Below are 27804 nucleotides of genomic sequence, written 5' to 3'. Positions count from 1 at the left end.
TTAGTACTATTTTTACCCTGAGATTTATATGCGATTTTTGATTAGTATTTCTTCTCTTCTAGAGAAAAAATAAGAAGTTCTCAGTTTGGTTATAGCTATGAGATTCTTGTCTTCCGGTGACCGAATAAATCGCTGGTCGATCGCCAAAACTGGCCGGTCAGTGAATGTGTACGTCTCTCGCCGGGTTTGCCGTTTGTTATTTTAGTAATAAGATGGAATAAAATCTCGGTCTTCATTATTTGTTCTTCCTCCAGGTGTTACACAAAAAAAAAAAAAAAAAAACAATCTGTTGAATTGGACCTGGTAAGCTACATAATAATCCTAACATGTATATGTTGTCAAGGAATTACATTTTACTAGGCTCATTCAAGAATCTTACGTCCGTACCAAAATAATTGCAACGTATATTTATCTTGCATTTTATGCTCAATCAATCTAAATCTTTCTATATTTCTTTCTGATGTTTGATTAATCTGATTTTCTTGCATAAACGATACCATTATCGAGTAGTAGTGCAACAAATGAACGGTTGGTTACGATCGAGTAATTATAGGATCGGTGGTGAAAGTAGTATTTGAACCCGTAAGTCATGCTATAACACGCACCACCAGGAAAATCCAATTTGATGTAATCTCTGCGATTTTGTCGGCGATTCTTCCAAGGTTGGTCGGTCCTAGGGCTTATAGATTTTAGGTGTAGGGTTACTCTCGTAATTTTGCATTGGAATAGGTCATGGGAATATAATATTAGTATATGCTGTGTCGTGTCGCGTGAAAATATTACTGTAGTACCATACCTCATTTTTCTCTTTTTTTTTTTTTTTTTCTTTCCAAAAAAGTACTAGTAGAACTTTAACCTTTGGAATATTGGTAGAATGACATGTAGAATTTATTACGGCAAAGATTATGGAGTACCGTATTTATGAAGCCCACACCACAATTAGCTTTACTTATTTACCATTTTCTTAATTGGCGAATCGAAAGCAACTAGTGTGAACCAAAAAAATAATAGCCACAGCCCACAGCTCTTAATCAGTTCCATTTGATTAATAGAAGAAAATCGAGGATATGGGGTTCATGAATAATCTTCTCCGCCAGCCATATTAAACTAATACTAAATTTTAAATACAGTAGTAAGAGTTTGTTTCAGCTTTTAAGTTAAGTTGACATGACCGTACCAGAACCTATGATGAATATGCTATCAAACGGCTGGCTAGGCTGTCTGTTTCTTGATTTTTTTCATTAATTAAATTATTCTCCATTATCCCCTCAACTTTCCAGGGTTCAACTCCTCCTCTCCAACGCTTCAAATACGTACAAGAAAGAACTTCCAGTGATGATTGCAAAATCCATTTAACAAATGAATCAAAAGTTATAAACCCGCCCCCCCGCCCCCCGAATGAGAAAAAGGAGAAGAAATTTGCCAAAAAGAGGAAATAGAAAACAATACTATGAATCAACCACAACATTCAAAAGAACCTCAATAACTCAAGACACATCCAAAATTTCACTGGAAACAGAAGAATCAAATGAAGGCTAAGATCTTCTCATTTTCCTTGGTTTCGAGCCATCTTTCTTTGTTTCCTTTTGCTTCTTATACTGTTCGTATAATTTCAGGGACGAGGTTACATGATCTAGCTCCCTCCTCAAACGCATCGTTTCACTTATTTCATGAACAAGCAAGAAATGCTCAGAAAGTTTCTTCTTCACCATATCTTCATCAATCGTGCTTGATACATCATTATTTGTCAAGCTACCGTTAGGCATGGAAGACCCACTTCCTCTTTTCCTTTTGAGATTAGCTTTCTCTTTGTCAGTCTTCGGGTTGAACAACTCCTGTTCAAGCGATGACTGCATGAAAGCTTGTTGAGGGGTCACATTGGAGTGGTAAACCTGGTTCTGAGCAGAGCTTATGGTTGAAATGCTAGACGCTAGTGTCGAAACATCTGGATGGTAATGCTTAGAGAGAAGGTTGAGTTCCCAAAGAACTGAAGCAAGGGCACCACTAAGGTTTGGGTCAGAGGCATAAGGCTGATACTTCTGCATGCGATTAAAATGGTCAAAAATAAGAGCTTGGGAAATCAAAACAAAGGGCCACAACTCTAATGCAAGCATTTTAGGCACTTCAATTCAATAGAATCAATACATACGTTCGGCCGGCCCAAGGCTATGTCGGATGAGTTTACCAAGAGAAAGGAAAGTGAGAGGTAACTAAAAAGTATGTTTAGCATCTTGTTCTTCCTCTTTTCTTTACACTCCAGAAATCACAAAACAATCCATCATGACCAAAACACAGCCTAAGGGAATCTCTACCTATTAAAACGTAGTATGAAAGCTTACCGCAATGGGGCCTGAAACCGAACCACCTCCAGCATCATTTTCTAACAGATTCCGGCACTTGACATTTTTTTGAAGAAGATGCTTTACAGTCACCAATGCTGCAAGAGTTCCAATAGAAACGGAAGGGGTGACACAGAACACCCAAAAGGGGGTAATCAAATAGTTTAAGTATGAATTGCACGTTAGTAAAGATACCAGCCATGGACTCGGCACATCCAAAGCATAAAGCAAATGTAGCCAATCGCTTTATAAATGCAGCAGCCCGTTGCATGTCATGTTGTCTATCATCACACAACATTATCTTCAGAGCCTCCGCTAACACTTCACCATGATCCCTGTTTCAACAACCGTGTAAAGGAAGTAGCCATCTTGCACTTCACATTTAGAAATAAGGACATAATCTCTTCAAATATGTGCTAATGCAATAAGCTGCAGATCCTAAAAATATCAGTTGCATCGTAAAAATAAATTTTTGGGCTTTTCCGTTGTCCAATGAAAATGAACTCCACATTTCCCCACCACCTTAACACCAGCAGTAGCAGCGGTAAAAGAATATATATATATATATATATATATATATATATATATATATATATATATATATATATATATATATATATATATCGTGAAACTAAAAATGAGAGAAAGTGGGAACAAGTATAAGTTGGGGAAACTTAATGAGTTTAACCCTCGTGATAGAGAGTTAATGTCTTATAGGAACTTCATGGGAAAGCAGATCGAACAGAAAATGTGCAAGATCTACGTTCATACTGATCCAATAAAGATCAAAAGGTTGGCAGACAACCCAGTAGTATGGGCAAAATTTGGTTGGATGCACTCCAATCAGGTATTAATGTTCATAACAAACTGTTTTAAATTACAAGGAAAATAACTAAGATTCATCCAGTTTGTAGCTCCAAGCTACCTCTCTTCTGCTGTAAGAGAAGTCAGGTAAGTTTGTAAGAACATTTCAGAAGAGACAGTAAGGACCTCATTAACAATTAGCTTGCCAACAGAATTCTAACAATTTTGCCATGGGGGAAGGATAGGAAATTAGGTTACTGAGAAACAAAACAGAGATGAAGATGTCAGAAGAACTACAACAGTGTCAATCTTATCACAGAGAGAGAGAGAGAGAGAGAGAGAGAGAGAGAGAGAGAGAGACTTCAGATAACCTAAGAGCAAGTAAAAGGAAGATGGCCAATCAAAAAAAAAAATGTAAAAGGAACATGGATGCATAGATTTCAAGCCACAAAATATTAAGCAGCAAGTAAAATTCCACTACTACAAAAAAATGCGATTTTGGAATGGACTGATACCAACCTTCCTGGCCTGTACTCAAGCATAATACTGTAAAGCTGAACAAAGAAGTCCTGTAAATCAACATTTAAGGCATCAAGATTGTTCTTCATCACTTTAAAGGCCACAATGCAACAGCGCAGTCGTTCAGTTACAGACAACTGTCTCGAAAACTTCTCTGGAGAACCATCTGAGTTGCTGCCTCCCCCAGCAAGCTTTCTCAAATGGTTTATGAGATCCCCCATAAAATCTAAGTCAATTAGATGAGAGAATTTTCCAATTCCGTTTAAACAAGGAGCAAGCAGTGGGTGACCCCCAGAAGCACCAGCTGATGAATTTGAAATCCCTTCAGATCTGAACAAGAAAGGAAAATGAGCAGAAACCTAGAAACAGAGAAATGATAAGAAACGAAAAAACTTGCCTTCTGTTAACAGAATGTGAAACATTGATTAACGAACAATCAAGATCCAAATGGAGCCCAAGGAGGCATATATAATTTCCTTCTTTCTTTCCATTTTCTCGTCAACCCTCATTTGTTACGTTAACCTTACTTGAGTTTCTACTCAACTAACAAAGCTTACCCAGAAAGAAGCACAGCTACCTCCACGTCTAAGGACACGTAGCTGGATACAGCTTAGCTAGAAGGCTAGAAAGGACACGTGGCAGAGAGCGAGACAGATTTCGAAGGGGCAAAAAGACGCAGTGTGAGCCACAAAATTTGGACGCTGCGCAGCAACATATGGATTACTCCAAGAGTCGCAGAAGAGGGAAAGAAAGAAGAGGCTTCAGTGCTTTAAGCTGATTACAGGATCTTTAACTTAGGGCCACTATATTCTAAACGAGCGCACGGCACACCTATTTCTCCAATTTCTAAGACCCAATTTTTCATCAAGATACTCTGATTCCCTCTTTTTATTTGGAAAAAAGAATTCGTAATGAAGAACAAGATTTAAGGAGGTGAGCTCATTGGACCAATCATAGTTGCAAAGTTTTGTGATTTTAGTGATTTTGTCGTCTTCCATAGGGTTATGGTTTATCTTTTGCCTCCTGTATGTTAGTATGGAATGATCACCAATAACACAGATGGTAGGGTGGGGAAAAACTTAACTATGAGAAAAGTACTAGTATAGACAGTTAGGTATTGTAAACGTGGTACTAGAACAAGTCACCCAAAAAAACAGTTGGCAGAGGAACAAGATATCCTTTTCCTCTTGTCTTCATTGTTGCATGGGAAATCCATTTGCACACGTTTGGCCATCCCACGATTCGGGAACCTAAGCCAAGTGTCAACCAAATATGGTTGGAAATCTCCTTCACAGCACTCAGCTTCTCAAAACATTTGTTAATCTCAGTTCTGAGCATCTCGTCATTGGAACCAATTTAAACGAGCAAATCCCAGCCGCACTTCAAAACTACCAAAACCCTACCATTAACACATTTGTACAACTAGACATTAAGTGCTTAGATTAGCGTAAATCATATTCCTCAGACTCGTGTGGTTTTCAAAACTATTGCCCCTTTTGAGTTTTTACAAATTTACATGTTCACAACCATGAATAGTCATTCTGTTACCAAGTTCATGCTCTGCTCGTAAATGGAAAAGGAGCAAATGCCAAGGTTGGGAGATACCTGGCTGCGATTGTATGCATAGTGTGCTTCAAGATACGAAAGAATGTCTGAAATATAGCAGAAAGTGTCTCAGACTGCATACTTTTCCGCTCCCTAACATCTTGGGCAAATGTAGCAGCCTTAAAGTCAGCATCAACCTGTGCAAAACATTAGGAAATCTTTATGCCACAGAATTAGTGAATTGAAGACTACTCAACATCAAGAAGATGAAACTTCAAAGGACGAGTCAATACCTCATTTCTTGTTTGTGACATTAGTTCCTTTCGACTTTTCTTTTTGTCATTCTCTTGCAATTGACTAGGCTCCTCAAATTTCTTTCCCTTTTTGTTCTTCTTTTTTTGTACCTTATTATTTGCACTCGACATTTCAGTCCTCCCAAGATCCTCATCAAAAGACAAAGACATTAAAACCTGAGAAAGCACAAAGAAAGATAAGTGAAGACAGCAATGACAAATAAATTATAAGTGAATGGCTTTGTCAATGAATAAAACTCCCCTCTAGAATATGATTAAATAAACATTTGTACCAAAAGGCTTAAATTGTTTAAAAATGGCCAAACACGAATATCAAGCTAACACACACATGCACACAACACGCAATCCCATCTCGCACGCGGCAAATGAAGAGGCTAACAGACTGAAGTAAACAAAAAAAAAACATAAAGAAAAAGAACCTAACACTTAAATGACAATCGGATATAATGTACTTCAACTCTAAAGGTCCCTATTCAACTCAACACTTCAAAATTTTATTCCTCCAAGTCTAATTTAAATCATGCAAACCAAGCCAATTGTTTAAGTTACAGACAGAAACGGAGGCAAGAACATTAAAATACCAGCAACCGAATGGGAATCCAATACCTCAATGGAATCAGGATGTAACTGGCAATCATGAGCTTTCACATACTCTGCAATCAATTGCACAGCCTCCACTGTAGCCTCACCACCATGCTTTCCCTCATTGGTGAAAAGTGACTTTACAGTGGCACAACAGAGTTTCCTGTCACCAAATGGGAGACACATCTTTACCCAGAAAAAGATTTGGTCATGCTGGAAATAAGTGCAACAATTCTACCGAGAAGAAGAAAGAACTTTAATCCACTGTCACCCCAATATCTGACTTATTCACACCAGCCCCACCTCATAGGATACCCCAAGAAAAATGACAGTTTCACCACATCATGCTACTTAAAATATCTAGTTTGTATACCATGCTGGATTCCACACTTGGAAGCTAGTGCAAACCAGTGACATCAGTCTCATACATATCGTTCTATCAAAACATACATGAGAAAAGATGCTAAAACTCAGATGATGAAACAGAAACAACTTTCCATCATGTTTTCCCAATTAAGCCCTGATTATCAATGAAAAAAGAAAGTATTAAAGATAAAAATATATCAGAACCTTACAACATCATCTGGGGAGCTTATGTTGTGAATGACAGCAGCTAACAAGCTCTCGCGATAGTTGAAATGGGGAACTGCATCTAGCAGAGTACAGATACAACGAATAGCTACACGCTGAAATGAGGCCTTCTGTTTTAAGGCTATCAACCTCTGCAAGTATGCCTGCATACGTACATCAGGAAAAAATTCAAGACAAGGTACCAAATACCAAAGCTAGGGACCAAAGTTAAAATCAACATCAACACTCCATATTAACTACAGTCCAAAGTTAAAATCAACATCAACACTCCATATTAACTACAAGAAGTGCCAAGTCGAACCTTGTATGCAGATAGAAGGGTGGACTCATAGAACCGCATTTTCTTAACAGCCTTTGAAACAACCATTTCCTGCTCCTTCTCAGTTGGCAGCCGAACACGATAGCTGTGGCACGCGTTAAAAAAAGTAAAGGACTTGGAGTGTCATGCAAAGAGGAACAATAACAAGTTCAAAGAACACTGCACAAGAAACAGTGAGGAACTAAACAAAATTTACCCAGGAATAATGTCTTTGAAAACAGCCAGCAAAGACTTTAGCCCAAGGACTGCTACAGAATGGTCTTCATCTTTTGAGATTTGCAGCATCTCTTTAAGAGATTTAACGTTGGATTCTGGATCCATGAGCAGTGCTGTTCCAAGTTCTGCAAGTTTATACTTCTTTCTTTTATTGGCTTCTTCAGCTGTTAGCTCCTTTTCCACCTCAGCCTATTGAAAGTAAAAGAACACCAGACCCAGTTACACAAAAAGGGAGTTCAGGAGAACTTCTTTGACTGAAAGCAAAGTACCCAAACCAAAAAGGACAAATCGCAACCAAGTTGGTAAGAACCAATTGTCGGATACAACCAAATAAAAATGAAAAAGCTATGTTTCAAACAAATTCCTTATCATCAATACAAGGCTCCATGTGGCGAGAGTAAAAAACATTAAGCACATCCAATGCATGAGCAATAACGAAAAGTAATGTCCAGAGGAATTTCAAATCAAAGCTGGGAGAACTCAGTACTTTGAGACCAAATCATCATTCTCTATAAAGAAAAAGGCATATTTTTTAAAGCAAATATCAACAACGCATAAGCTTAGAAGCTGTCATAACCATCGTGAAACAGCCTAAATGTACGCAGTAATTGAAAATTGTGGAAACTAAGCATCTAACATGCATAGGGGAATAAGAATACTTCATGACACTTTCATAACCATCGTAGTATGAATGCCTTTCTAAACCTTTTGAATGTGGAAACGAAGCATCTAACATGCACATGCAAATATGAGCACTTCAAGATACTTTCCTAGCCATCGTATAACAGCCTAAATGCACACAGCAATTCAAAGATGTGGAAACAAAGCATCTATGATGCATCTCTCCTTCTCTATCCACATTTCTTCTTCTCTATTTTTGTCTGCGTCTCTGCACGTGCACACGGCTGCATCAACCTGTTACAAATGTAGCAATATAAGAATGATTAGCAACAAGCTAGGATAAGTACCAGCACTTCAGCTTGAGGGGTTTGTTGCACTTCCTCCACTTTAGCAACCTCCTTGGCCTGCTGCTTTTCCTCTTTTTTCGTTCTTTTTAGCTTTGCCCGCTTTTCAGCTTTCGTCAACTTGAAGAAACTTTTGTCCACACCATCAGCTTCATTGTCACCGATGTCCTCTCCATTTGTTGCATTTTCAGACTTTTGTGACGTCTTTGGCACTGGGCAAATACCAAAAATAAAACATATGAGCCTTCACAACCAACTATAATTGACGCGCTAGTGAAATGATGGAAAGAGTAAATAAAAGAGAACTAGAGCACACTTGTTTTGTAGTAAAGTTTTCCATCCAATGTCTTCACCGGAAGGGCATCCACACGATCAACTTCAAGCCCTTTTTCCTCCTTTTCCTTCTCGAATGAATTCTTCCTTGATCTCCTTTCATATAGAGCCTCCAAAGCATCTTCTTTTACATCAGCAACACGACTAACATGCCTTTCAAAGTACAAAACAAATTAATGAAATTTAATCCAAGTGTAAGCCCATAATGAGGTAACAACTCTTTTGACAGCAAGAAACAAAAATTGATAACACGATAACCCCCATGTCATTAATGCATACATGAAGCATCAAGTTGCAATAATCTAAGTGGAATATTTACAAAAAGCATGGTTCTTAGAAACTAATAGTGAAATTACAGTAATTAAATGCACTAAATATACAACCTAATATACACAAATAAACAGCTTCCAATAGATCAAGGAATGCCTACCTTAATTTGCTTAAATTATGGACTCCAAAGTATAATACTCTAAACCAATTGGAAACTACATTTCCAACCACAGAAAGAGCAAACACTGTAAGTTCAGTTCCCGCATCAAATTATTGCAAATGAGTATCCGCACTAAACAAACCTTCTTTTGCAATATACTTCCCTTTTTTTTTTTTACTCCAACCAAGTTTAGGTGGATACAACATGTTTATTTCACTTTAAGCAAGCGACTTGAGGTTAAATAAAGTAGCAATTGCAGAACTCTTCCACAACCACAAAATAAGTCGAATGAGAGTCAAGGTGCGTGTAAGCTTGCCTGAACACCTGATATCAAAAAAGGTTTTATGGCTTTCGGTGGAACAACACACAACTTCACTCTACCTACCACCTTTCCTTTGAAGACCCTAACTTATGTGGAGTGGGACCTTTGAGCACTGGATACAAACATCATACAAACGAAGGCCGAACAAAAATGTCATTACAGTATTGCTATAACACTTTCCACCCGTTCCATCTCAATTGCAAATTTATTGTATTATCATGGTCGATGGCAGGATTGGAATAGGCACTGAAGAGTTATCCTTCGTACATTTTTTCTCACTAAACCCTAGACGATTCCAATCCAAGTCTCGCCGTCGCGGTACAGAACACACACATTTGTTACTGTTGCAAGAACCGATTTTATGAACCAAAGCTAACCATAAAAAATACAGAACAAACAAACAAACAAACAGATACAAATACAGAAAAGACGAAAGGATATGTGAAACTGAAGTTAAAAATATTGAAAACCTGGTAATGGAATGAGTGTCCAGATTGGAGACGAAGCCAGCGTAGTCCAGATTCTCGTTGACGAACTGCAAGTCCTCGTCGGATACTTCAACCTCGTCCTCAGAAATCTCCGGCGGCAGCTCAGGTGGAAGTACTATCTTCTGCTTTCTCCCCATTGTCTTTGCTCGATTCCAAAGCTGCTAGAGTTTGGGGTTTAAGCCTTTTTCTTCGCACGATTCTCGTTCCTCAGCTTTCCGTGTTTCAGCCTTTCTTAGGGTTTAATGGCCTGATGCCTTAAAGCGGTTTCATCCGTTGGATACGCTAGAGCAATCTAGGCCATTTGTTTTCCACGTTTGGTTAAGCCGATGAAAATTGCAAAAGTGCCCCTGTACTATACTCCCTCCCTCCGTCCGAATTTGTTTGTCCAATCGTCGAAATTCGTGTCTTTCAAAAATATACTTATATCTTACATTTTATAACATTTTTTATGATTTTGAAGATTTTGTATAATAAAACTAATTGAGATCTATCAAACAAGATTCATATTGCATATTAAAAACATTACGAATTGAAAATTATAGACAATTTTTTGAGAGGTCAAACGTTCTTAAAAAGTCAAAAAGAGGACAAATAAACCGGGACGGAGGGAGTAACTCAGATGTCGGACTAGGGGTGTTAACGGTTTGGTTCGGTCCGGTTTTTGGGATTTTTGGAATCGAAACCGAAGTAATGGGTTTACGTAAATTCAAACCGAAATCAAACCATTTAACTTCGGTTTGGACCAGTTCGGTTTCATTTGGTTTCAGCCAGTTTTTCTGGTTTGAAACGGTTTAAATTATTGAAATTTTCTAGGGTTCCAAAAATCTTCTAGGGTTTCAAAAATCTGACACATGCTTAAATCGAGACATATATACGGAGTATAATAATAACAGTATAAAGAAGCAGAGCTTAAGTTTAGTAGTTTACCTTGTGATTTTGGATGATGGAGAGATGCTGAGAGACTGAGTCCGAGAGGCAAGAGACGATGGGGGGAGAGATGGAGAGGCGATGGAGAGAGACAATGAGATTGTGAGAGACGAGACTGAACAGGAGATGGAAGTCGTGGGCTGGGAACGACTGAAATGAGAGAGAGATTGTAGGGCTAATACGTGTAGCCGTGTATGAAACCCGGTTCAGTTCGAAATCGGTTCTTTTCCAACAAAACCGGAACCGAAACCAACATTAGCCTAAAAAAACTCCGAACCGAACTGGTTCATATTTAAAACCAGACCAAACTGTTACTTTTTTTCAGGTTTTTCGACTGGTTCGGTTTTTCGGTTTTTATTAACACCTGGGGAGGACCATACACAGTGAGAGAAGTTGGCTCTAAAAATCCAAAGCGAATAGTCTAAAACTTCGCAAAACATATATATTCAACATTCGCCATCAATTTCTGTGAATTTTCATGCATAATGTTAGTTAAGAGGCGGCCAAAGGGGTGACCGGCCCTTGTACAACTACATATGTTCTCTTCAATGGTACTAGTTTTTCAGGTTAATTTGAAAAGTTCGATGCTATTGAATATTGAACCTTGCAAGTGTTCCGGTTAAAAATATATCATAAAATTAGTATTATAGTATATATGTATGGGAAAAAAACTCCTTATAATTTCAAGTTATCTATCATTTTTATATCGTGCGTTAAATTAATAATCGTTATGTGTATACACATTTAGACCTACCAAATAACAATATACATTTATGAATTAGTACAATTATTGTTGTCAACGTAGAAGTAACTATATATGGTTGGGCGGGCCCCTTGCTAAGTACGTACCAATCTTGCGTCAGCTACTGCTAAGTTGGCTCAATATTTTATGAGATGAACCTACAACCAATGAAAAAGAAAAGTGTTATTCTGCGTATTCACGTCCCAAACACTATTTAAAATATTTATTCTCCCTGTCTAATAAATCCCTTTTATTTTTACCAAGTCTACAAATATATGGGAATGAGAGGATCTGTTGTGCCCAACATTGCGTGCAATCCCAAGACCAACACCGCGATTCAAATTCTTCACTTTGTGGAGACGCGTTGAACAACCAATATAGTTTATCAGTGTAGTTATCGGTTAATTATCAAAGGTAAAATTATGGTGGGCTCCCTGGGTTTACCTGGATAATTTTTCATATTTTGGTTTACAATATAGTTTAGGTTCGAAATGAAATTGGCCCAATAGAGCCTTATCTTGGTGTAATCAATTATTCATAAGTAGCAAGGTTAAAATTCGAAATGTAGGGACATAGAACATAAATAGAAAGATTGTAAATGCACGAGTTGAGTCAAATGATTATTCAAATTTAATAAATAAAAAAAATTAACGAGCAGCTTTAAAAATAACTCTGCATTTGGTTAATTTAATTTAAATCAACTCTCACTAGCTACTTGAACTGGAATATATATCAAGCATATCAAAAACAGTAACCTTAGCTCAACAAGGGACTTTGGTACTATCACTTGCAATCGCAAAATGAGACATGCAATGTAGTTCGAAAACAAATGTTGTACTCATAATTCGCTATTTGTTAGTTTTGGCAAGGGTTGCTACAAACAACCGATCGGCATTGCCTTTGTAGAGGAACAATAATCATCCCTCTCCTTTCTTTTAACAACCAAATAGTGTGAATAAAAATATTTTATCGATGGTCAGTCAATCTATATGTGTTTTGGTGATGCAACTATTTATGTAACTTTTTATCGTGCAATCGGATGGTATGCAGATTTGATACTCATATACAAAACCCTTTATTTCACATTTATGCATAATTTAAAAGACTGTGATAATGTCAAAACTGTCTTTCCAACTTTCTTCACAAAGTGCAAAAATCTTGCTCATTATCGAGGGGTTTGCTCTCATTCTGGAGGTGTGACTTGTGAATTTGATTATCGACAATATATCAACTAGTTGAGAGGTGAAAGTCCACGTGAGTAGTCTTATTGGCGCATCTAGTTATCCACTCCTTAGCTTAGTGTTACTTCTCCATGATCGGTCCTATCCTAGGTGAATTAGTCTTTATCTTAGGAGGGAGTATTGTATCCTTCTTACTTGATCGCCACGCCAATCGTAATTCTATTTTGATCGATCCAGTAATTGTTTTATTCTTACTTGATCGCCACGCCAATCCTAATTCGGAAGGGAATCGATATTCTCACAGTATTATATATTCGGTGGAGTTGAGAATTGAGATAGTCCAAAAAGCTCGGCTCTTTTGTCCCCAAAAAGAAAAAAGGAACTCTTTCCACAAAGTGTCTACGATTGAACAAACATGCAGATCTTCGTGAAAACCCTAACTGGGAAGACAATCACTCTTGAAGTCGAATCAAGCGATGCCATCGACAATGTTAAGGCCAAGATTCAGGTTTCTCCTTCTCTCTCTCTCTCCCTCCCTCCCTCCCTCCCTGTGTGCATGTGTGCGCGCGCGCCCGTTTAGTGTGTACGTTCCTAATAGGAACACTGCTAGTTACCGCTTTTATTCTTCTGCGTAACTCTAAGGTTACTAATTTTGGTAGTATATGTTAGGTTTCGAATAGTGAATCTGATCAGAATCAAACCGCAGTAATCTAGAACCCCATTCACACTAATCAAGGTAATTGTAAGTGTTTCTTCGGCGTTTAAGCCAAGCTAGGAGCCAAAGGTCTTTTTTTGGTCTGATAACTTTTTGCCCTTCTGTAATTGCCAACTGGATACGACCTTAGCCCTCTCTGCTAGACTGCTCGTAAGTTCGTGGTCAATCAATTGAAATGAATCCACTTAGCTAACTGGGCCAAAGGCTTGTCGAGCTGATTGAGCTAGTAAAATCGTAGTTCCAGGAAATTTGATGCTTCTTTTTACTCTCTCTTTTTTCAGTTATCTTGTAATACGCAACTGTGCGAGAGTGACCCAATTGCCTGTCTTCCTTCTCTGATTTTCCTATGTTAATCCTACTTGATAAGACACTCTTGCTATGTCTTCCAATTTAGCTAAGTAACACGTGAAATCAAACTAATTTATGGTTACGAACTCCTGCTGATCTTCCTTACAAACACTAACAATCAAACTACTTCCGAAAAGTTGTTAACTCACCTAAACAGAACCATCTTTATCCCAATGAACTGCATAACCCTGCATTATAAGTACGCAATTACAACGACCACTATTCAGGACTCTCAACTTAGCTAACTATGGTTATCTATGTTGCATGGGTAATCATAAGTAGAAGTAGTCTTTCCGTTCAACTTGATCGGTGTGGGAGACAAGCTGTCGAAATCTGCTAAATGATCTGTTTGTGACCTTTGCCATCCAAGGCCAATTGTTTTTGCAATACCTATCGGTTTGTTAGTTATACATAATTAAGTCGGGTGCAGGTCGGGAACAATCTTTACCCCTCCCACCTCCAACCCCATTGAGAGATTTCGCCATGCAGCTGTGCCTGTAATTTTCAAAGCTTGTGAGGCTAGCAAGTTAAACAAGCCACTGATCTGCTAGGGTATTGTTCAAGGTTGGTTTGGTTAACTCAAGCTCTACAGACTTGACTTGCTCACAAATTGTGCAATTCATGCATGGGTCCCTTCAATTAAGCAACATATCTCCTTATCTTGAGATAATGAGAATGGGAAGAAAGAAAAGTAAGAGGCGCCTTAGCTCTTGGGAATGATTGCAAGGCCTTTAATCTTTACATGATTATAACCTCTGTAATACCTAGTTTTGGTTCCCTATGCCTCCCTTCCTTCCCTGCTGTAGGGAGTTAGAGTCTGGAACTGTACATCATTTTGTGGTCTTCCATGAGTTGCTGCATTCGTGTTTAGCTAAAGACTAAAATTGTGTGTTTACCAGGACAAGGAAGGCATTCCAACTGATCAACAGAGATTGATTTTCGCTGGTAAACAATTGGAAGATGGCCAAACTCTTGCGGACTACAACATCCAGAAGGAGTCAACACTTCATTTGGTTTTGAGGCTCAGGGGAGGAACCGTGATTAAGGTGAATACTCTTACTGGAAAAGAAATCTTAATTGATATTGAACCAACTGATACCATTGACCAAATCAAGGAAAGGGTCGAGGAACAAGAAGGAATTCCCCAGCAAAGGTATGTTTTACTCTTATACGAACTTTTTTTCCTTTGGCAAACACCTCTTATACGAACTTATTCTGACTTTTTCAGTCTTTAGTTTGTGAGACCCATATTCCACCTAATTAACCATGCAGCTGGCTCGCAACATGGCCTGTGCTTTTTGCTTGAAATAGCCAAGCTATTTTAGGCTTATTTTTTATTTACGTGACATGGCAATGGATTATCTGCTGGATTTGTAAATTCCTAAGAAACTCTGATTGAGAATTAAGGGGAGGAGCTACTGTAAAATGGTACCATCATAATCGTATGTCTGCATGTTCTGCATATGGTTTGAGAACAATGACGGATCTACCAATGGTCATATGGGGGCCATGGCCACCCCGTTGTTTCAGTTTTTTTTTTTTTTTAATATATAGGACAACATGGTGGCCCCCCAAGTGGTGGCAAAAACTGGAAACAATCCTTGTCTTCAATCTCACGTGACTCAATAAAACAAAACACATGGATGGCCCCCACCACTAAAATACTAACAGAAATCCTGGTACCGTCGACAACTTTAAGGATCTAAAGGAGCGTCGCATTCCATTTTGATACATGGTTGAGGTAACGCATTGAGAAACTTTTATTTTTTCACCTTCTAGTTGTTTTTTGTTTGTTAAGAGCACTTGGATATTGTGTTTCGTATTTGGCGTTATTTAGACGTTTAAATCCTTTAGATTTCTGAACCTTTAAATTTTAAAATCTTGTTGTTCGTAGTTCGACCCCTGCATTAAAGAAATCCTGGTTCCGTCCTTGTTTGAGAAGATTCATTTTAATTTATTTGAATGATTTATTTATCTCACGGTCTTCATGCATTTAGATCGACTGTCAAGGCATGCACATTGAAATTTGCTGCTGATTTCTCGTGGTTCCCTGTTTGTATGTGTTTATTCTGCATATTGGAACTTTTTTTTTCCTTTCTATACTTTGAACATGAACTGCTTTGTGCAGGCTCATTTATGCTGGAAAACAGCTTGCAGATGACAAAACAGCCAAAGATTATAACCTAGAGGGTGGCTCTGTAATTCATCTGGTGCTTGCGCTTAGGGGTGGTTGTCTCTAAATATTGTTTTTTTCATGTTAGGAAAATGAACTTGCTGAGCTTTGATTCTATACTGGTTTTGCGATGAATGATTGAAATTCATGTCGGTCTCAATAGACCAGAAAACTTTTGGTATACCAAATATGAATCAGTTGCTCTTCATTAGCCATTGAGTACTCTTGCCATGGTCCATAAGTTCGAAAGCAGCTTTCCTCATTCTTTATTACTCCAGTATCTTCTTGTGCGGAACCAGGTCTATTTGACTGTTCTGCTAATGTTGTGAATTCAGCTGATTGTATACTTTTTCCAGGTATACTTGTGACCTTTGAGCTAGCTTAAATAAGTCTTTTGACTAATGAAAGATAGGTAAAAGCACTTATTTCAAAGCGCCTTCCACCTTACCGTGTCTATCTAGTCACTGACCCATTTGTTTACGAAGCGAATCTTCGCTTCGTGCTATGCCCTTACGCATTGAAGATTACTGATTCAAATAGTGTTTTTGTTGATTTTTAGACACATTCAGGATCGACCACATGCAAAATCAAGTGAAAGAACAGATTAGGCATGGCTTATTGTTCTTGGCATTTAAAATGACAAGGTTTTGACAAATCAAGTGTTTCGTTTAGCTTTTATATTTTTAACCTCATCTCAAATTTCAGTTATGATAATTGTCTAAGGGAAAGTCTACAAACACACCCCTTAAAAAGTTGTACCACATGCACATATTTTATGATTCATTCATAATATTTTAGCGTGTTTCGTTACTTTTGTTCTAGAATTCATAACTTTTCAGCAGTACGATTCGTAAAATTTTCATTATGATTCATAACATTTTGGTGTGTCTCATAACCTTTATACGATTCGTAACTTTTTAGCAATACGATTCGTAATATTTTCTCTATAATTCATAATATTTTGGGGGTGCATATGATACACACTCAAATAAGGGGTGTGTATTGTAATCTTTCCCATTGTCTAATTCACTAAACTATGCCTATTTCTCGTACTGTGCTTTGATCAGCATGAAGTAAAGATCTCCTACTAATTAAACCCTTGCCTGATTGCGTGGCTTTTTTCTGTTGTATAGCTGGCTAATTGACATGTTTAATTAGTCCCCGTTCCCCAATCCTTGTGCTTAGCTTGAATGGAAGCTATTGGTTTGGTCTTTGGTGGTACTTATCCTCAGTGGGATCAGCTTTTCTCGAAATGTTGCAATAATTTTTACTAAGAAATCCTTCCAACTAGTTGTTTTATGGATTATCATCTCTTTAATAGGACGTATTCATGCCGTTTTCACTAATTCAACTTGATTAGCTAGCTCAATTATAACACGCTCGAGTACTTGTCTTGATAATCCAAAAGGATTATTAATCCAAAACAACCCTTAGCTAACCCACAGGAGCCTGGCTATGTAGCCGAACTTGAAGAGGCTGAAGAGAATGAGAATTCGGAAGAACCGGAATATGAGAAAAATGCTGATCCTAAAGACATGATGATGATGGATCCGCCAAAAAAATAACCCATGATGGAGGATCCGGAAAGTGGACGAAGAGACGGAATTGATCAATTGAAAATATGAGGATGTGTTGTTCAAGAACTCTTGTCCATTGTGGATGTTTTTAGTTGGGAAGTTGCCAATTTAGAATTTTTTCAATCTTTATTTCAAAAAGAATACCCAATGCGTTTCATCTTATTTTTTTCTGTTTTGTTTGGATTTGGCATATATATCATTGAAGTAGTATTTTCATAAGCATTGAATTTGCTAACAAATTATGCATCGCAATAAAATGGGCCTACGTTGCGCACAAACTACTCGCTAGTTGACTGCTTAACCATTCGTGCAAAAATATTGGAGTAAAACAATACTGAAATGCTGCCTGCTCTTTGAATTTTCCAACCCTTTGGTGTTCAAAAACACACACAAAAATGAAAGCTAAAGTAAATAACAAACAGAAATACACAAAATCGCCTAAACCTTTTTTTTTGGGTAAATCGCCTAAACCTTTTCAATAACCACTTATTACTATTTTAACTTTTTAAGCAACATCAATCTCAACTCTAAGTTTCTATCTCAGACCTGCTCAATCGGTGTCTTCCTGGTGGAAAACAAAATCATAGATCAGGAGGATGAAGCCGGATAAGCAAAGAAAGCGTCGGTAGACATAGCAAACAAAGTCCCTGTATGGGGGATTCATACTACTATAGGCAGCACAAAAGCAAGGGTAGCATTGTTAAAAATAGATAAGTACCAGAGCCTCCGGTAGCTATAGTTGCAGCACCTTCTTTCCTTGCATCCGGAACATCATCAACATGAGGGATCAACTTCGAATAAGAAACACCCGTGCCAGGTGCACATATTTTTTTTTTTAATCCAAGGGAATATGTAGGAAGTCAGGAAACAAGCTACAACAGTGCTGGTATAAGTGCGCACAGACATGCATACATGAATAAAATTGTAACATTTCATCCGGTAAAACACTAACTGTTAGTGTAGAAACATCATTTTACCTTAAAATTACTATAAGTGTTTAAAGAATAATAAATCTAATTGTACATGACAACTAGATATAACCAATATCGGATACCTAAGACCCTTATGCACACGACAACTGAGTCCATGTAACCTAGCTTTTAAACTAAATCAAAAACTACACACGGAGGGTAGGACAGGATGTAACGTTTTTTTTTACGAGCAAGATAATCCCAATTATATTAAAACGAAAAACAGTACAAGACACCACCTGTCTGAAAATACAAGAAACAACAAACTAAAACAAAACAAAAAAACAAAAAACCACATGGAACCAAAAGCTGGGGCCGGACCCATCAATCACACTCGTGAAGGTGGGTGGAGAGACCAAGGGAAGAGACAAGGTATGGGAAGAGCAACTCTTGAGATGACCGGCTGCACCAACTTGAGCTCGTGCCGCCGCAGACTGAAAAGTTGAACCCACCGCAGATGCCACTGCCGAACTACTCATGGTCCCAAAATCCAGTTCCATAGATCTGGTGCCTGAGTCAAAAAATGATGGGGAGAATGGGAGATCTACCCTCCCTAAGGAGAAAGTCTCACCCATCTCACATCCATGGAGGTGGGAGAGTAGGAGGAGAGAAGAACATCAGAGGAAAGAGAAAGGGGAAGCCGACTAGCGGGAGGGGAAAATCGGAAAGGGGAGCGGCTGAGAAGAAAAAGAAAGAAAAAGAAGGAGAGCTCTCTCTAGAGAGAGAAGCTCTCAAGCATCCTTCCTAGAGGGATGTAAGTTGTGTAAATGAGATTCATCCCACCTTTGACGGGAAGGTTTCTGTGGTTTTCAACCGTTACAAAACAAGGGAAATCAGAGATAACCATAGCTCACATAACTGTGAAACACTTGTATGGGTTTTTCTAATGTATCCGAATTCTTCACGGGCTTATTTCCAAAAAAATTCACGTGAAAGCTGGCTTTATATCAAATCCTAACATAGTTGAAGAAAATGGTATTGGGGATGTGAATGACTGTTGGATGAAATGACAAATGCAACACAAAAAAATTGTTGAACAAATTTACAAGATGGAGGTCACAACGTTGGTTTGCCTACACCAGCACAGTCATCTCAACTCCACATTCAACTTGGTCTGCACCTGGTCTCTTACACTCCACTGCAACCATAATAAAACAAAAGAAAAGTAGGGTTATTGTTAGATTTCTTTGAGGGTTCCAACTTACAACCAATTGACAATAGGTGGAGTAGCCTCTAGAATTTATTAACCAAGCTTGGATGGCTTAGATGAGCCATGTGGGACAAGTCTAACACTCCCCCTCACGTGCAGCCCGGATGCACGTGGAGGTGACTGACCAGGAGCTGACTGACTGACTCAAGCGATAGAGATGACCGAGACTTTCCCACGAGAGGTGAAGCCACCTAAGACCTAGCTCTCATACCATGTTAGATTTCTTGCAGGGTTCCAACCTACAACCAATTGGCAATAGGTGGAGTAGCCTATAGAATTTATTAACCAAGCTTGGATGGCTTAGATGAGGAATGTGGGACAAGTCTAACAGTTATGATACCTCAGAGTAAACAAGAGCCGAAAACAGGTTGCTATGTTTGGAATGGAATATCGCCCCAAAAGTTTTCTCATTAGTGTAATGTGTTTTGTTTTGATGTTGAGTCTGAGTTTAGGCTTCTGTTTTGTGGCAGAGTTTAGCCCAGGAGTTGTTAGGCTGTTCATGGTGTGGCTGTCTTGTTTTTGTTTTGGTTTTATGGGGTATGCTTTTTAGCACCTGTAGTTGGTTTTGGCATAAAATGTGATCTAATTTACCCAAAAAAAAAGAGCCAAATGCAGAGATCCAAGAAAATACCTGCAAATCATTAATTTCTTCGTCTGTAAGAGAACGCTCCATGGATCGATATGCTATCCTGTAACAATGACTGGTCCTTCCTTTTTTATTGGTGAAATTGTCAATCAGTCGCACCTGGCATGGAAAGATGAACTTGCCTGTTTTAGTCAACCCGAAACTATATATTGTTATTGACTCTAGGTTTCAGCTTTTTTCACCCCCTTTCTAATCGTAACAAGTACTAACAATTACATGCCATGTCCTGCTCTGCATTCAGCTAAGCATTAAAAAACAGTTACTTTGAGTACAAAGTTCCAGACTTGAAGAAAGCACTAATTTATCAATCATTCAACGAGGAACTCAAATTTCTGGATATAATGAATCTTTTAATTAGTTAGAAAAATATGATTATTGAAGCACCAAACAGTTTCACTGCTCTGGGAGAAGTCTTATTTACACAATCCAAGCACGTACCTCCTCCACCAGATCTCCAGCAATTCCACGAACAACTTCGCAAAGATTGTTTTCAGTGAATGAACCATTAATCCAGAAACTCACGTCCTTGTAACAAGGAGGGTACTGAAACAGAAATATCTTCTATTTTTAGGGATAGAGAAGCAGCAATAGGTGTAATAAATAACTGAAGTTTAAATTCAACAAAATAGAACAAACGTATGTCGAGAATCTTTGCCAAGAGCATACAATGGCATCTAGGCCCACAAGAGAGACACTTCAGCTGGAAATCATATAACATTTTGAAATGTTGGAGCCAAACAATGAAGTACTCATTCGGAAAATCATCTGCGATCATTCATTAAAAAAACGCCATCCATACCTTCGAAAATGACTTGAACTTTACACCAAGCTGGCCTTTTGAGAACTACGCAACGACAAATAGTACAATCAATGATGACAGAGACAACAATAGAAGCAACAACAATCACAAATCCGGTTACGAAAAGGTTAGAGTTAACAGCCCTTGGAAGTCAAAATTTCCTACCGAATTCTCTCAAAAGAAATTTAAGAATCCCTCCCTCCCAATTTGTTTGTCCTTTTGGCAGTATAATGTCATTCGTGTAAAACATTTCCAAATCCCAAATTATCCAATAAAAATATCAAATTACAAAATCTAGTTGATTTTTTGAGATGTCGGGATTAATGACAATGGCAAATAAATTCTGACGGAGGGAGTATCAGCAAAAATGCAAGCAAGTAGGAAAGAATGAAGCAAAGTAGTTTTAATCAACTCAGAAATTACTTGAGAGGTGAACCGCTCATCTGTTGTCCAAAAAAGTCGAATATCTGGAATGTCAAATAGGACCATGGCTAACCGCTCCAAGCCAAGTCCAAAAGCCCAAGCAACATTATTTGTTCTACCATTTCTCCTCAGTATTTCCTGCTCTGTCACTCCACAGCCCAGAACTTCTAACCACTTATCCTATCAAAGACTCAACCAGTTTATTATAAGTTACATAAGGTGTTAATGATAACATAAGCCAATATTTCGAATAACTGACTTAGAATCAAAAGCAGCCACAGCTTGAAGCCATTCCAACCATTTACGCACACTTCAAAATGAATGCCAACGTTACTCCAACAAAAGTGAAGTCAAGGCAAGGATAACACAAACGTTCTGAAGAGATGCTTTCATGTACGAGCCGTGGGTATCATACACACATGATCACGACCAATGACGTGGTTACCGAAGGAGTTCAGTGGTTTCAACACATACCGCAGGTGGTGGTTTCTGGAAGATATGTGAATGGTGTGTTCACCATTTATACAACTCTTGAACTAATGGGGGTAAAAAATGCTTAGAAGAGAGTGCCCAGGGAAGTATGGGGCAGCAAGAACATAGTTCAAGAAATCTCAAATGTAGAAAACAAAACACGTTAAAAAATGCACAAACAAATGAAAAAACGACCATATGCAATGGACAAATAAAAAGAAGAAATAGAATGGCTAAGGCAAACCTGAAAATAAATCTCAAGTTCAAATGACGGATTGGTAAATGGAAAGTAAGTATCAATCCAGCGCATTTCCACAGCACCTGAAAATTTTAAAAGATTTTCAGCTGGGGGGATTCAACAGATAGTAGCTCCAGCAGTCCAGCACATGCCTATTTAATTGCTAAGAAAACAACCAAAAGATGTGCTATTTTAAGTGTACAAGTCATGCTTCAATTTCAACCCTACCAAATAAGTGGCGTGCCAGACCCTCAAGGCACTTCTTTAAGTCTTCAGCTGCGTAAGACGTGTCATCCATACCAGATGGTTCCCAGTCTTCTGGGTTAAAAACTCGAAAGCCTTCCATCTGCACTGTCAGCACACATATCACTTGACATATAAAGAGTAAAACTGAAGATGTTATTGAGTTGAAAACCATGATTGCCAATACGAAGGATCAGAAACCTGATGGAATACGGGATAATGAGTTGAGTCGATAGAATCTCTACGATAAACATCTCCTGTGACGAGAAAATGGGTGTGCCCCTTCCTCAGTAGCTCAGCTTGATGTGCACTCGTGTGGCACCTTAAGACCGTATGGGAGTCCACATAATATGTATCATTGTAGCTCCTACTCACGTGATCTTCAGGCACCAAGACATCATCAAAATTCTGCAAAAAGGATACCTTCTGTCACAAGACTCACAACACTGCACAGAAAATGCTTGACAAAAAACCCAATTGCCAATAAAATCGAATATGAAATCAAGCCAAAAGAACTCTCATCTTGCCTATAATTTGATAGCTCCAGCCTCTAGTCATGGGGCTTTAACATCTCCTTGGTACTTTGAGCTTGAATATAAGATTTATGCAGTCCGTACGCAAAACAATGAAAAAGAAAGAAAGGAAAGGGATACACATGCAAGAACATACGTTCAACTGCAACAAACACCATCAATTAATAATGATTTAACACAATAAGTGAGAGTCCAAATCACAATAGATTCAAATAATTTTGAAAACGAAACATTACTTGACCAAAACGGAAAAGTAATTTCAGTCTGCTACGAACCTATGGTGCCAAAATCAAGTCCTCAAGTTTTACATGTCAACCATTGATGTCATGTTCTGACTTTAGTTCAGAAATAATTTTTCACACTTTGGCTACTTCCAAGTGTTTCCCCAGGATGAACAAATAAACAGATGGTGGGAATACAAGCAAGTTGAGCACTGTTAGTTGAACCAATGGTGGTTGTGCTACATTTTCGAGTCAGAATTTCCCTGAAGAAGCCCCCTTGGAGAGACTTCCACTTCTTTCTAAGAAGCCTTTTTTTTGGGGGGGTTGATTTTCTAAGTTATGCTCCATGTAAGATATGTCTAGAATATATGAAACAAGTTCTAGTTCAAGACCCTCCCTCTTATTTCATGTGTAAGGTTTCTCCACACCGGATGCCAACCTTAGTGGATTACTTCTTCAAAGAACAATAAAGAAACAAATTCAAGGAAAAGCATATGCAAATTACATCAAATGTTGCTACAGGTAAGGCTGGTGGATATCTATGGAAATCCATGTCAGATAGTGGAGAAAGCACCTCATGAAGTTGGCTAAATTTTGCTGAATTTTTTTGTTTAGGTGTGGTGGGCTTTGGGTGGTGGTTGATTTCTACCTTTTCCTTATCTGTCTTCGCTCTCTCTTCTTCCATTCTTCCACTGTATTTGATTGTAATTGGGTTGTGCCCACCCAACACTTTCCTCTATTGCATTCATTTTTCTTGCAGCCAATCAAATGCACAAAGAAGAAGGGATTTGTACCTTATTGACAGTTGGCTTGAAAATTTATCATGTCCTAGTTTACAGTGCGACATTCACTTTCCTAACTTATCAAAACAAAAAACCTGTTCTGTTAATTTTCCTGTGCTTTCCTATTTGATACTTCGACATGATACTCTGAGAACCATCCAATATTATTTACTTTGGATAGTTCACACTTCTCCAATTAGCATTACAATGATGACATTAGAGTTATTTCCATTTTTTAAGCCAAACCAAAAACTCCTTAGTGTCTTGCAATGATTGTGTCAAATGTTGGACTAGCAGACTATGTTCCTGTTCTCAATCCACATAGCACAAGAAGCCACATTGACGTTGGCCATGGTGGAATGCAAATTGTTCCAAGTCACCAACAAACTTATGGTTCAAGGGAAAAAGACATTTAAGAATGCCACCAATATGTAAGAAGTATATGATTCCATATTGCAAATGATTTCATATTTCTTCCAAAGAATGAACTCAAAGAGGAATCATAATTGATATGCTTAATCTAGTTCCTCATGCTACATAATTGATCTCAGCCCCCCATATCTGTATAGATGAGCCATCTCAACCATTTGCAGGACGAACTTAAAATCACTGATATTTCGTGACTAATTTGCTTTGATATGTATGCCTGTCATAGTTCTACTTGATGGAACTTAGGTCATGGTTCCATTATGCATACCTATCTTCTGCTTCCAACACATTACTGATATAAACTGCATTATTAGTAGTTAGCATATAAAGAGAAGTACATACTAATCTTTCTTTACAACTAAAGGTCAAAGGGTAAAGACCCTACTTAAGTTTGTGGCACCCACACAGCTAAAGCTATTCTCTCCTCGACTTTGAACTTAGAGCACAATCATCAAAAATCTTGTACTAAATATTGATAGCCATAGCACAACATAGGTAATATCAAACATGACCTTAGCAAATTGAAGAATAAAGAGAAACACAAGGTCACCAAGGAATAATACAAGTAAACGGGAGAGGTGTTTTTTATTAAAGTTCCTTAGTTAATCATAGGTGGTACCTGTTTAACAGAAACAATTGGGCAGAGATTATCAAACTTGTCAAATTTATTCGAGTGAGTGGTGTCGAAGTAGCTATATATTGCATTCTTCAAAATACCAATTGGATGATGGTCCCTCCTATGAAGTTGCATTCCAAGTTTGGTAAATATCGAATCTGGAACATTGTTTGCCGGGTCATCCCTCACCACATCTGCACATTCAATTGCCAAAAAAAAAATTAGCAGCAGAAAAAACTCCTTCGAATACCAACTCCAATGACCAAACACTTCAATTCAAATATTCAATTCATGAAATATTTAGAACTAAAGGAAATTGGAGTACTGGCAAGTAAACATTATTTCTTTGAATTATGAAATAAATTGCCACTCAATACGATGTAAAAGGAAAAGTATGAATCTGATCAGAAAATACCCATAAGGCCGTAACTGATACCAATTTCCCTAAAGGCCAAATTGCCCAAAAAAAAAACAAAAAAATATCAAACTAAATTTAACCAGCAAAGCACTGTCTACTAAAATACAAAATTTGAGTCCAAACCAGATAGCCAAATTCCACCACCACCCCCCACCCAAAAAAATAATAATAATAATAATAACAACTCAAATTTCGACCAACCAAGGACTGGCTACTGAGTAAAACATAAAATTTCCGTCCAACCCAGAAAGCCAAATTGCAAAACAGAAAAAAAATCAAAATGTAACAAACCAAGATGGTAAAAATTGAAATCCATCATAAACAGGATTCTCATTGCATACGGTTTACAAACATAAAAATGGAAATATGTCACGAAAATACAATTTCGGAAGTGGGTAAGTTACCATCTTTAGCAATCTTAACTCCACCGAGCTCAAGAACTGAAGCCACAACTGGTTGCCTCCACTTGTGATGGGGAATCTTGTCCGAAGATACAACGGCAGAAGTGGAAAAGGAGAGGGAGAAAGAAAGGGAAAAGGCGAAGCTTCTGAAGCCATTTTTATGGAGGAAAAGAGAGGGCTTTGAGAAGAAGGTGGATTGAGCAAACGAGAAAGCCATCGAAAGGGTGAGATTAGAAGCAGCGGGCGGAGACAAATCCGACCTGTTTGGATAACACTTTTGATTTCAGCAAACAAGGCCTGGATGTGGGATGAGTTTTTTATGTATTTATTATTCTCTCATGGGTAATTGACGGGCCGGTCTAGTTTCTTTTAGGCCCTTTTTTATTTCAAATTCAAACGAGGTTCCACTAAAATGAATTGGGTTAGCCCACAAAGGACTTTCTCCGAAAGGAAGGAAGGAAGGAAAATGTTAGTGTGGACTCCCCTGGTGGATATAAAAGAGCTGTGCTACATGCACAGCGGCTGTGCACAGCGGCCGTTTTCTCCCGCCTCGGGTCACGCAAAGATGATCGGAGCCGCTCATTTTGTTCAAAATATGTTGTTTAAGGTCTCTGTAAAAAATGAGCTTCGTTCAATGTCGTTAGAGGCGTTAACAAAACACCCAAAATCACTTCAGAATTTAGGCCTAAATTCTGAAGTGATTTTGGGTGTTTTGTTAACGTCTTTAACGACATTGAACGAAGCTCATTTTTTACAGAAACCTTAAACAACATATTTTGAACAACATGAGCGGCTCCGATCATCTTTGTGCGACCCGAGGCGGAAGAGAACGGGATCTGTGCACAGCTGCTGTGCACAGCATGCTGTGCACGTAGCTTTTCTGGATATAAAAGCAAAAAAATGAACCAAAGCAAAAATTGGAGAGATTCAGTCGCTCGACATTAATTTTAATTCGTGGATTAGTTTTTGGGATGTTTTTGGTGTGTAATTTTAACAAAATGGTCTAGCAAACTTTAATTGTTACTGGTTTTGTAGATATAGTTGTTAGTTTGTTTATGTGCTGATTCAAGTTAACTTGTGGATATACTGGAGCTATTCTTTTTTGCGTAGTTGAAATCTCGCGAATGGGGCCCAAGGCCTTCAAGAAGGTAGAGGGACAAAACTGGATAATTTGTTCAAAACCAATTTCGAGCCGTGCCTTCAGGCACGGGCATACACTAGTACTGTACATTTTACAATACATGAATTCAGAATACATTTTCATTAATAACAGAAATTACAAATTACAGATTACAATCGAATTAAAATGAGATACAAAACTCGAACCGAATCATGTGTTTTCACATAATATTCTTAAAATAGATTCGTTTCTAATAAACGGTGTTAAGGTTGAATCGACATCTATCTTTTATAATAACCTGCCTAAAATCACAATTCACGAAAATACCTCTGTGAACAGTCTTCACGAACTGACTCAACGTCTGTCTGTCTCTCACTAAGAACAATATCTCATAATATACGGATTTCGTGAACTTATAAAGAAACCTGAAATAGGACGGCTCTATATATATCCAGAAATATACCCTTCACCTACTGCCTAGACTTTAATTTGTGGAATGAAGCGATGAATAGGGGAAATTGATGAGGCTCGATCGGGACAGCCAAGAGCCTTGGAGGATTGTGCCATGGTCACCCAAGTTCATTCACAATTTTCCAACAAAATCAATATCAACACTCAAATCCTACTTATTGAGAACCCAAACGTCATCCCGAACCGAAACTAATAGAAACTAAACGAAAAAGCTTTGGCATAGCTTCCAGTAATTTGTGGACTTGCATTTGTATATCAGTTTTCATGTCAAAAAAAATTGGGAAAATTTTAATCCCAAAAAAATTTTGGACCGCAGGAGGCATGGGAATTAAATTCCAGGTCTTCATAATTTTACCCTCCATAAGGAATTGAGGCTCCGTTT

At 38.1% G+C, this 27804-nt stretch overlaps 3 protein-coding genes across 3 annotated transcripts; 1 reads left to right on the top strand and 2 right to left on the bottom strand.

The window, feature by feature from the left end:
• Window positions 1-1431: 1431 nt before the first annotated feature.
• LOC131321849 (nucleolar complex-associated protein 3) lies at window positions 1432-10845 on the bottom strand. The gene is made up of 14 exons (XM_058352812.1): window positions 10695-10845; window positions 9750-10059; window positions 8511-8680; window positions 8198-8406; window positions 7210-7418; window positions 6996-7098; window positions 6674-6837; window positions 6128-6266; window positions 5501-5677; window positions 5268-5404; window positions 3663-3992; window positions 2535-2674; window positions 2340-2437; window positions 1432-2039 (listed from the first exon to the last, which is right to left on the bottom strand). The coding sequence occupies exons 2-14, from the start codon at window positions 9902-9904 to the stop codon at window positions 1536-1538; spliced, it is 2535 nt and encodes an 844-aa protein (XP_058208795.1). The 5' UTR covers window positions 9905-10059; window positions 10695-10845; the 3' UTR covers window positions 1432-1535.
• A 2114-nt stretch (window positions 10846-12959) lies between these two features.
• Window positions 12960-16067, top strand: LOC131321848 (ubiquitin-like). Its single transcript, XM_058352811.1, has 3 exons — window positions 12960-13125; window positions 14580-14833; window positions 15809-16067. The coding sequence occupies exons 1-3, from the start codon at window positions 13033-13035 to the stop codon at window positions 15918-15920; spliced, it is 459 nt and encodes a 152-aa protein (XP_058208794.1). The 5' UTR covers window positions 12960-13032; the 3' UTR covers window positions 15921-16067.
• A 3169-nt stretch (window positions 16068-19236) lies between these two features.
• On the bottom strand, window positions 19237-26145 carry LOC131321844 (phenylalanine--tRNA ligase, chloroplastic/mitochondrial-like). The gene is made up of 10 exons (XM_058352808.1): window positions 25835-26145; window positions 25016-25206; window positions 22633-22839; window positions 22417-22534; window positions 22195-22271; window positions 21480-21659; window positions 21057-21101; window positions 20696-20800; window positions 20243-20356; window positions 19237-19539 (listed from the first exon to the last, which is right to left on the bottom strand). Exons 1-10 carry the CDS (start codon window positions 26046-26048, stop codon window positions 19489-19491), a joined length of 1302 nt encoding a protein of 433 aa, XP_058208791.1. The 5' UTR covers window positions 26049-26145; the 3' UTR covers window positions 19237-19488.
• Between the last annotated feature and the right edge of the window lie 1659 nt (window positions 26146-27804).

This window comes from Rhododendron vialii, chromosome 4a (assembly GCF_030253575.1).
Source record: "Rhododendron vialii isolate Sample 1 chromosome 4a, ASM3025357v1".
In the NCBI taxonomy this organism is placed as follows: domain Eukaryota; kingdom Viridiplantae; phylum Streptophyta; class Magnoliopsida; order Ericales; family Ericaceae; genus Rhododendron; species Rhododendron vialii.
This window is presented reverse-complemented; position numbering and strand designations above follow the sequence as displayed.

Excerpts from the sequence above, each read along its gene's own strand:
- LOC131321848 (XM_058352811.1), top strand. The coding sequence starts at position 13,033 with ATGCAGATCTTCGTGAAAACCCTAACTGGGAAGACAATCACTCTTGAA. Across the intron at positions 13,126-14,579 it reads ATGTTAAGGCCAAGATTCAG|GACAAGGAAGGCATTCCAAC; the intron begins GTTTCTCCTTCT and ends TGTGTTTACCAG. Across the intron at positions 14,834-15,808 it reads GAAGGAATTCCCCAGCAAAG|GCTCATTTATGCTGGAAAAC; the intron begins GTATGTTTTACT and ends TGCTTTGTGCAG.
- LOC131321849 (XM_058352812.1), bottom strand. The coding sequence starts at position 9,904 with ATGGGGAGAAAGCAGAAGATAGTACTTCCACCTGAGCTGCCGCCGGAG. Across the intron at positions 5,405-5,500 it reads TGTCACAAACAAGAAATGAG|GTTGATGCTGACTTTAAGGC; the intron begins GTATTGACTCGT and ends TGTTTTGCACAG. Across the intron at positions 2,675-3,662 it reads CTTGAGTACAGGCCAGGAAG|GGATCATGGTGAAGTGTTAG; the intron begins GTTGGTATCAGT and ends TTGTTGAAACAG.
- LOC131321844 (XM_058352808.1), bottom strand. The coding sequence starts at position 26,048 with ATGGCTTTCTCGTTTGCTCAATCCACCTTCTTCTCAAAGCCCTCTCTT. Across the intron at positions 22,840-25,015 it reads CAATTGTTTCTGTTAAACAG|AATTTTGATGATGTCTTGGT; the intron begins GTACCACCTATG and ends TCCTTTTTGCAG. Across the intron at positions 20,357-20,695 it reads CTGGAGATCTGGTGGAGGAG|GTGCGACTGATTGACAATTT; the intron begins GTACGTGCTTGG and ends TTTCCATGCCAG.